This window comes from Varanus komodoensis, unplaced genomic scaffold (assembly GCF_004798865.1).
Source record: "Varanus komodoensis strain SLA01 unplaced genomic scaffold, ASM479886v1 scaffold3, whole genome shotgun sequence".
In the NCBI taxonomy this organism is placed as follows: domain Eukaryota; kingdom Metazoa; phylum Chordata; class Lepidosauria; order Squamata; family Varanidae; genus Varanus; species Varanus komodoensis.
The window spans coordinates 18,868,814-18,878,837 of record NW_025335761.1 but is presented as its reverse complement, the minus strand read 5'-3'; the positions used below and the strand labels follow the sequence as shown (position 1 = coordinate 18,878,837).

The window sequence follows — 10,024 nt, the reverse complement described above, 5'->3', positions numbered from 1 at the left end:
GTGAGTAGGCTTCTTATATGATTTAAAGGTTGATGTCATTTAAAAGTTGCCAGTAATAATCAAGTCATCTTTCCATTCCAAATCAAAAGGCATAGGTGCAAAAAAAAAAAAAAAGTGCGATATCTTGAAAATATCAGGATTTTAAAGGCTATCATTTTGTTGTTTCTTCAGTCCTCAAAAGGTGCTTTTTAGTTGGCAATGGTTTTAACTGAATTCAGGATCTAGATCTAAAATTTACTAGGCAGATTTCAATGCCAGGCAGAACCATCAGCTTCTGTTTTAAAATACATGATTGTGCTTTTCCAGCTCTGAAATAACAGTTCAGGTGTCTCATTATCTTTTATCGATACTGTGATTGCTTTGAGACAAGGTGGCCCTGGCTTTCAAGAACTGACACCCCTCTCTTCAATAGCTGATCCAGATGATGATCCAGTTTGCATGATCACTGCTTGGTTTACAAGCCACAGTGGCTTGTTCACGCCATTGCATGTGCCAGTTGGATTTCCTTAATTAATCTTGCTGATGTGGTTTGCCTTATCATCGAAGCCCTGACACCATGGCTTATTTGAGGGAGCAGAGTTGAGTTATTTGAGGGTTCCTGTCCCTCCACTACCACCAAAGAAGCCTTGGGTTTGGTCAACATGGCAAGCTGCACCAGCAAGGGGAATCGAAGAGGCAATGCAACAGGTTAAAAAGTCAAGTGACTATTTTGCTAGCTGTGTTTGTACTAACTGGCCCAGGGTGTGCCTCTGATTGATCAAACCTAGTCTCACATGTTAGGTGCTCCATGAACAAAGAATGAAAATGCCATTACAAAAGCATCTTCCAAGAGAGGTATTTTAATATGCAATAGTTAAATAACATCCGAATGAGCAATTGCAATTGCACAGCTGCAAGAATTTGACATTTCGGCCTGGGGAGCTATCTGCTGCCAAGATGCAGCAAGTACCAACCCTGGACATTGCCAAATCAGTCTCCAAATAGGTTTTTCTCTGTGCTGCTTCTTGACAACTGGGTGGTTTTTGGCAAGGACATTCTGCTCTACATATCCCACTCCAAAAACCAGGGCTTTTTTGTCACAGAACGCACCGGAACAGTGTTCCGGCATCTTTTTTTGACGGATTTTTCCAATGGATTTTACAAAGTGATTTTGAATCGCCTGTCGGGTGTAGCAGGTCAGCGGCAAAAATTATTAAAATAGTGCCTGCGGGCTGCTTGTGTGTCCATGCTGATTGTGAGGGTGCTGCTCGGCTTGGGACGCTGCTCAGCTTGGGATTGGTGTGTGTGGTCACACACTGAGTGCTTACTGCCGGCGGCAACCATTACGTTTATGTATGTGTAGAGTGACTGGCTACGTGCAAAAGGTAAATAAGTTCTTTATTTCAAAAAAAGTTGGTGAATTGAACATCTTTTTTAGTGTAAAAATGTGACTCGAAGGCATGAGCTCCAGCACCTTTTTTTTTTTTTTTTTTACAAAAAAAGCATTGCCAAAAACCCTCATTGCCCTGACAGAATCTCTTTTTGAAGGGGGCCCAGTGTTTTGGCAATACAAAATATGTGTCAGCCTGTAGATTGTCATGACAAAATAAATGATGTTGAGGTTCTTGCTGCAAAGAGTGTGTCGATCACATCATCGCCATCTTTGCAAGCATAAATCACTTTGCCTTTGCTTTCTCTTGATAATCTACCTTTCAACAGCTGTCAAGAGAAAGTAAAAGGTAGAGGGAGCTATTTGAATCCTCTCTGAGGTAATGCCCAGGGTTCTACTTGCTGTACCGTTTGCATTTGGGGGGTAAAGTGCAAAAAAGCAGCAGGTGGCCACAAACAGCTCACAGTCACCACAGGGAAGGAGGAGACAAGTCACTCTTGCTATGGTGTCCCCTGGGTTACTCACAGGAGGACTGGGAAGGGAGGGGTGGAACGGGTGAACAACTGAGGGTGCACCTAGTCATCTCAAAAACCAGACTACCATGTCTTATTGCCATTATTACCACCACTATAACCTTTCCTTATATGATTCATGTTAATATGCAACTCCTAGGTATAGTTTGCACATCTCTGTATCATCAAGAGTCAACAGAACTGTTCTTGCACAATTTGTAGCCATTTTAGATGCATTTCAGGATTCCAATACTCAGCTACTGTATGTCCCTCAGATTTCTCAGCTGGTTCAGAGGCTCTCCTGAACACAGCGCAATGATTTGGAACAGGCTCATGCAAGAGTCCCTTTTTGGGGGAGAGTTTATATTTTATTTGAACCTGGCAAGGTTAGTTTTGCTAAACAGTGCAGGTGTTACTTAGTGTATCCTGGGAAAGAAAAAGAATAACTTGGGCCACCTCTTTAGGGGTGGTGTATTCCGTTTCCAAAAAAGGGAAGCACCAGTTAGCCCCAGAATCCCATCCTTTGCTCTTAAATCAACGGCTCATTGTTGAACTAAATGAGCAAATGGAAAGGAAAAGCAGAATGCCTTCCTCCTGCATCCATTGTCTGAAATGCTGTGACTCCTTGCCAACAGCAGTGGATGTGAAGAGTACCTTAATGCGCCTCTGTGGAACTCCTGGGAGAAGAAGCGGAATAATTTATTGTCAGAGAACCAATCAAGGGAGGCACATGAGCTGTGGAAATTCCACAATTATGCCTCACACAAGGTACCCCAGCACTCTCTCTCCTTCCCCTAACTCTGACTTCACTAGATCCAGTGTTCTTCCTTTCTTCACTCCATGTCAGAGAAGGTAACAGTTTCCTTATAGCATTTTCCCCTCCAAACATATTTTGCCTCAAACTGAAAGGTATATGAAGAAACTGGTAAGATTCTTCATATACCTGATATTATTGGATTTAATAGCTTTCCACCCCACTTTTCAGGTTAACCCCCATCCCAACAAAGTGGATTACAATGTACTGTAAAGAAGTGCTCTACTAGACTTTCATTAGGTCATTGCAGCTATCAGACACAAGATGATTGTCGATAGTTCCACCACAGGTTCTGTTTTGATCATGAACAAAATAAGGAAGGATTTCCATCAAAGTCCAGCGCAAGATCACAGTTCTTTTTTCTCCTTAATTATCAAAGCAAGCAGGTCTATCTGTCCTTCTCAGCAGTGTATCTCTTTTCTGCAGGAAATTTGTGAAAATCCACGCTTTATCATAGGTGGCGCCAACCGGAGTGACATTTGCCAAGGAGAACTAGGTATGAAATCCTTTCTACTGACCAGTTTTGGGTTGGCATTATATTAGCAAACTAATTTATGGCAGACCATTTTCTAATTAGAATAATGAGCACTAGGTGTATATGCTAAAGGGCAAAAGAAAGAATTGTTGACAGAAACACTAATTCTTCATCAGAGATTATTCTCCATTCCTTCTTGGCAATTCCAACACATACTTTGTCCTCTCTGTTTACTTTCTCTGAGGTGATTGCTGGTTCCTGGCTGCCATTGCTTGTCTAACCCTGAATGAAAAGTTGTTGTTTCGGGTCATACCGCGTGACCAGACCTTCATAAAAGACTATGCTGGGATCTTTCACTTCCAGGTATGAGTTGTGGAAGTGTTGAACACAAGAACACGAGAAAATGTTTTGTTGTGTTGTGGAACACAAAAAATGTTCCAGTTCAGCAAGAATAGAAGGGCTATGCTGCATCAGACTGAAGGCTTATCTAGTCCGGCATTCTGTTCACACAGTGTCCAGCCAGGTGCTTCTGGGAAGCCCACAAGTGGAACACAAGTGCAATAGCACTCCACCACCCATGTTTCCCAGCAGCTGGCACTGAGAGGCATGCAGCCTTTGACTCGGGAGGTAATACATGGCCATCCCGATGAGCAGTCACTGATAGTCTTTATAAGCTAACCGTGGAATGATAACATGGAAGTATTAGGTAAAAAGTCTATGTTAAGAGCTCCTAAGCTACTGCAAATTAGTAGTAAAGTCCACCTTAGTCACGGTTAGTAAACCAGCTCGTTGTCATGATTGTATTTATTTCATTTATGGCCTGAGCTACCAAAGATGGAACTCAGAGCAGCTAGCAGTAATAAAACTCAGGATTTACTTAAGCCATGGCTTAAAACAAATTAAAACTAATACCAATGAAAGAAATAAGCAGCACCAAACCAATTAAAAATCTATTCAGCAACAAGCGAGCCTACCTGCCCAAAGTTGGCCTATGTAAAAAATGCACTTGTATGCCAGTGGAAGGATGATAGATAGGTGCCAACCAGCCTACCTTAGCAGGGAGTGCCAATACCTGGGAGCGGCTTTCTCACTTCCCCATGGAACCTGTCTCCATTGGTGATGAGACCAAGAAATCTGCTCATACAACAGTTGCTGTAGGATGAATTAAAAAGACAATAAACCACAGAGCATATCTATGGTCCTTGGGAGAGCATCCCAAAGACCAAAGAATTTGTTGGCATTCCCTCCTGAAGCCATCGACGCACCTACAACTTCAAGAAGGAGACTGCATTCTGATCCCTCCCTTAAACGCCCTGCAGCAGCTGCTCAGAAAGAGCAGAAAAGCCATCCTGGAGGCTGGAAAAGCCATCGAAACAGGGATGTTCTAGTGGGTTGTGAGAGGAGAGGGGAGGAGAGGATCTGCCATATCCTTTGGCCTCTCCACCACTCCAGATGGGCGCAAAAGCCGCCCGCTCAAAGCCCATCTAGAGGCAAGAAATGCGAAGGAGGATGGTACTTGTATAGCTCCTGCTAGTATACTGGCATCAGCCCAGAAGAGTATACTGCATTCTAAAGCTTCCGAGATTGGAGGCTTCCATCTGGCAAGCTCATAGGGTTGCACACTAAATCAGCTAAAATACTGCAAATTCTAATCGGCTGCTTTTTTTAATGTTCAGTTTTGGCGTTATGGAAACTGGGTGGAAGTTATCATTGATGACCGTTTACCAACATATGGCAAGCATCTGGTCTTTACCAAATCCTCCCAGCACAATGAATTCTGGAGTGCTTTACTGGAAAAAGCCTATGCAAAGTAAGCACATTTACTTCACTTAGCATCTATCCTTCTATAAATACTTATCTCTCTGTGTTAAAAATGTGATTATATATGTTAGTGCCATGATTCGTCTTAGACTCACATTATAGCTATTCTGTTTCTCCTGAATGACCTTCAGGTCAGTGTCCCATGCAAATAATATATGCTTCATCTTTGTGTAGTTTACTATATAGAAGTGTATTGTTCCTCCTTAAAGAGGTTTTCACTTCAAGAAACTGCAGGTCAGACTGCAAGCAATCCAAAAGGCTTCTTTAGGTATTTATGCCCTCTCTTTCAATCTGTCTATACTGTGTATGATGTGTATGCACAGATTATAGTATGTATACTCCATGTTCAACTGTATGTGCATAGTGTATATTGATGTCAGTCAAAACTCTGAAGCTAAATAATGCCAATTGGTTAGATGTCTGAATATCTAGATTTACATTATGGAGGCAATTTGAGAAAAGTGTTTATTTTTTCTTGTTTCCTTTCAGGCTTCATGGGTCTTATGAGGCGCTAAAAGGAGGCAACACCACTGAGGCCATGGAGGACTTCACAGGAGGAGTGACAGAATTCTATGAGATAAAAGATGCTCCTAAAGACACCTATAAAATCATGAAGCATGCCATTGAGAGAGGGTCACTCATGGCTTGCTCCATTGAGGTATGTCCTGGAAAATACTAGGGGTTTTCCCATGTCCATAACTGGCCCTGAGTCATCCCAGGATTTTCCTGGGTTAATTTCATACTGCTGATACTCTGTGAAGGCAAAGAAAACACATACTCAGGTGGTGACCTGTCAATGGAAATAGATGAGCATTAGATGTAACTGAACCGGTACATACCTGTCCACCATTCCACTGGAATCTTGCTGCAGTCCATACAGTCCAATATCCAATTGGGTGACAGTACCTTCACGTACAGGACTGTCTTAGTGTGTTGCTGCACATATGGACTGAAATAGGATAGGGCTTATAAATAGGATAGGCGTTCTGTGTAGCAGCCCCTCAGCTGCAAAACTCATTGCCCAGAAAATGAATCTCACACCACCCAAATTCGTGTGTAGGCATCCTGGCGTTTAATAGAATTTGAGTGATTTAATTTGTTAAAGTGACATTGACTGTCGCTTTATAATTCATGTTTTGAATCTTTGAATTACTTGTGATTTTTATTCCTGTTTTTTAAATATTTTATTATGTAAACTACTTGGTGACCACATGGTAAAAGTCTGGAATAGTTTTGTCCTTTTTATTATATTACAGAATTTTCTTTTTTATTATTTTGTATAGTTATAGTTATTAATGTTTTCTTAATGATGTGCTGTTTGGTTAATATATTGCTCTCATTAAAGCATTTCTTTAAAAGAAAATGCTTGTGTGATGTCTTATAAAGTCATAATGGAGTACAAAATGTAACAGCAGAACCAACAGAGGTAACTTTCCTGTTACCTTATTTTAGTGTGTCCTAAATTAAAGTTCTTTCTTTAGATTAATGGACATTGAACTCATCCACAGTCTTTGAAATCAAGACATTTTTAACAATGAGAAAATTTGCTATTTTATGAATGAAACAGAACTTCATAGTCAATAAATAAGTGTGGATACAAAGCTGTCACTATTGCTTTTAAGTATATTTTGTTATTTGTTTGTCACTAAGCACTACTGAGAAGACCACAGATTCTTCTGTCATGTGGGCAATAGAAATAGTCCTTATCCACATTGTTTTGTCTAATCACTATTTTTCTGTTTTATTCTTTCCTAATGTATTCCTATTAATTTCCTTTTTACTTTTTCTATTCCAGGACCATACAGGCTTTGTTTACGGAAGTGTTCGTCCAAGTAACATTTCATTTTTAATTGATGAAATGATGAAGAATGAATATTATGCTTTATCAGATTACTCAGGCCAAGGGACAGAAGAAAAGACATCTCGGGTTTGTATTTGTCAAGCATGCAGTTATTAAGTGTCATTCATTCACGAAAGCTCTACTTATTGTAGCAATTACCCATAGCTGATTATTTGCCCTGTTCTTTAGAGTACAAATACATACAGAAGCGATGAGTTCAATGGAGCTTACTCCCAGTTAAATGAGCCAGTGTGGTGTGGTGGTTAGAGCGTTGCACTGGGACTCAGGCGATCTGGGTTCTAGTCCCCACTTACCCAGGCAGTCAAGTTGGTGAATTTGGGCCAGTCACAGACATTCAGCCTAACCTACCTCACAGGGGTGTTGTTGTGGGAATAGGACTGAGAGCAGCAGGAAGAGAATAATGTAAGCTGCTTTTAGTCCATTGGAAAAAAAGCAGTATAGAAATATAATCAAAACATTAATACATAAAGTAGATATTGGATTGCAGCCTAAATATAGGTTTGGACCAGGGATTAGTTGGACAATTTGCAGAGATTCACACATGCCTTATACCAAGATATTTTTCTAGATTAGAAAGAGCAAAGCTTTTGTTTTCATACTATTAGTGAATCTCATGTATATTAGGGGATACATGTATCTAACGAGATGTTCCATCCTCGGGGCACTCTGGCACAGAACAAGAGAACGTAAAAGAGCAGATCATGTTGCCCTTTAAAAAAATCGTGTGGCGGACACAGCTGTTAACATGCTTTTCCTGTCTTTTACAGACCATAGTTCCAATGCTGTTTGAGAGGCGCATGGCTAATGGGCTGGTCACAGGGCATGCCTATTCAGTTACAGCAGTGGAAGAGGCGAGTATGGAATTTGCTTTATTATTACATAAATACAAGCCAGATATAATCTTTGCTGGGGTATAAGAAAAAGTTATTGTCTTTGTACACAAAATAAGCAGCTTCATCTTGGAAGAAAGGAATAGATATTCACTAGCATCAGTGAAAGGCAATAGTCTAAATAAAGCACAGATTAAGGCAAATATAAAAATGTCACTGTCCATTCTATGCAAAAGACATGCATACTATGCAATTTCAGGTGGCTCTTTGTTAAATTAATTATACATTTCCCCCCTCCAAGATAACATTTAAAGGAGACAAGATAAAACTGGTACGGCTAAGAAATCCTTGGGGGCAAGTAGAATGGAACGGACCTTGGAGTGACAGGTGAGTGAAAAGCAAATCCTTTGCAAGCCATAGTGTTAGACTAAGATGAATAACTGACTTCCACTGAATAAACTTTGATTGTTCCACAACGTGGTCCCCAAAATGAGTGAATTCAGTACTACCAATTTCACTTCCATATCACCTGATATCATATTCTTCAGTGGCAGTAGATTCAGCAGTTTATTCAAAGGTGAGTTATGGAACTCATTGAGGTTTATTCCCTGCTAAGTGTGCAGATTTGCAGCCTCTGGTATTTAAATGCCTCAGTCCTTAGGAGAAGGAACAGGAATGCAAGACAAAAAGACTTGGTTGTCCCAAAGGTTCTCATAGCTACTGAATTCTAAAATGCACATTAAGGAGGTACCGTGTTTCCCCAAAAATAAGACCAGGTCTTATATTAATTTTTGCTCCAAAAGATGCATTACAGTTTATTTTCAGGTGATGTCTTTTTTTTTCTTACGAAAGCCGTAAGATTCTTACCCCGAGAGTCCTCCACAATTCCTTTCTTGAACTCGATGAAATAGCTCTTTCTTTTTGCACTCATCTTGTCTGGGGGTCAAAATATTATTCCCTTTCAATCTACCATTAAATTGTTACTTGAAGTCTTACGAGACAGGAGTGGCAACATATGAGTGCATTAAGTACGTACGTTACAACACACAATGTATTAAATTATAAAACACATCTATTCTTTATCAAGTGTGCACGTTATTTGTGAGTTGTATCTGTACTCTGATTGGTCATTTGGCAATAAGTCTCGAGTTCATCTGTTTATACAGTTGTTTACCTCTCGTCCAAAGGAACCCGCTTGGGTATTTACAAATACTTAATTTATATTATCATTTATTTTAAGTATTAATGTCAAAAATATTATTTATTTGTATTTATATATTAATATTATTATTTTATAATTCAGTACATCTGTCATGTGTTGCAACGGATGTACTAAATGCATCCATCTGGCTGATGATTTTAACTGGGGCTTATTTGGGGGGTAGGGCTTATATTACGAACATCCTGAAAAATCATGCTAGGGCTTATTTTCCTGTTAGGGCTTATTTTTGGGGAAATACAGTAGATGTTAGCAATGTAAAAAGATGGCCACGATCCTGTCAAAAATATGGATGTTTTGATTTGATTCAATAGTTTTCAACATGTTTTTGCTTGGAACCTGAAGTCGATCTTATGCTGAATGATGCCTTATTTTTTCAAATGAGGGAGACCTGAGAAGCTACAAAGAAATTTCCTCAATATGAGAAGCAAAGAATATCTACAAATGGGATTATTATTTGCAATAATTTCTGCCTATATCTCAGCTAAGCATAGCACAAAAAATGCAGTGTGTGGGCAATAAGAAAAATGGAGCAGGTCTTTCTGTCATGATACAACTTCTAAGGAAAGGGAAAGCAATTAAAGTCAATCAACATTTGCTAAGAAATGAAGAACAAACATTAATTCATAATTCATGAACCGACGAGGCTGTGTGCTAATTTATAGTTTGAGAAGAGACATTCTTTTTATCAATTGCATATTGAAAAAGATTCTTCTCTGTTTACTGCAGCTCAGAAGAATGGAATAGTATTGACAATGAAGTGAAGGTCCGTCTGCAGTATAAAATTGCAGAGGACGGGGAATTCTGGTAAGACGCCACTCACCTGCCTATGTCTGAGCTCTCAAACATACCTATGGTCTCAGGGCTGATTCTGCCATTAGGCAGAGTGAACCAAGTGCCCCAGACAGCTGTTTTTTGCTGCCATGAGATGACAGCAAATTGTTATTTATCATTGTACCCTTACTGCTATGGAGGGGGGGAAAAAGATATTTGTGAGATTTCCTGCCCCAGGTACCAAAATAACCTGGCTCGACCTGGGTGCCATGGACTGAATGTGGTGATCCACTTCAGTTTGCTCTGCCTGACCTCCTTCCTGGGGCCAACAAACAAATCCCAGAGTGAG

General features: G+C 40.0%; 1 protein-coding gene across 2 annotated transcripts in view; it reads left to right on the top strand.

Annotated features, from left to right (window-relative positions):
* The window catches only part of CAPN3 (calpain 3), a 30,036-nt gene that overhangs the window by 2,594 nt on the left and 17,418 nt on the right, over positions 1-10,024 (top strand). For both annotated transcript variants that reach the window (XM_044436845.1, XM_044436846.1), the window contains exons 2-9: positions 3,122-3,191; positions 3,415-3,533; positions 4,847-4,980; positions 5,481-5,649; positions 6,787-6,918; positions 7,620-7,703; positions 7,984-8,069; positions 9,631-9,708. In XM_044436845.1, coding sequence (XP_044292780.1) covers positions 3,122-3,191; positions 3,415-3,533; positions 4,847-4,980; positions 5,481-5,649; positions 6,787-6,918; positions 7,620-7,703; positions 7,984-8,069; positions 9,631-9,708 — 872 coding nt within the window. The remainder of the gene's footprint in view (positions 1-3,121; positions 3,192-3,414; positions 3,534-4,846; positions 4,981-5,480; positions 5,650-6,786; positions 6,919-7,619; positions 7,704-7,983; positions 8,070-9,630; positions 9,709-10,024) is intronic.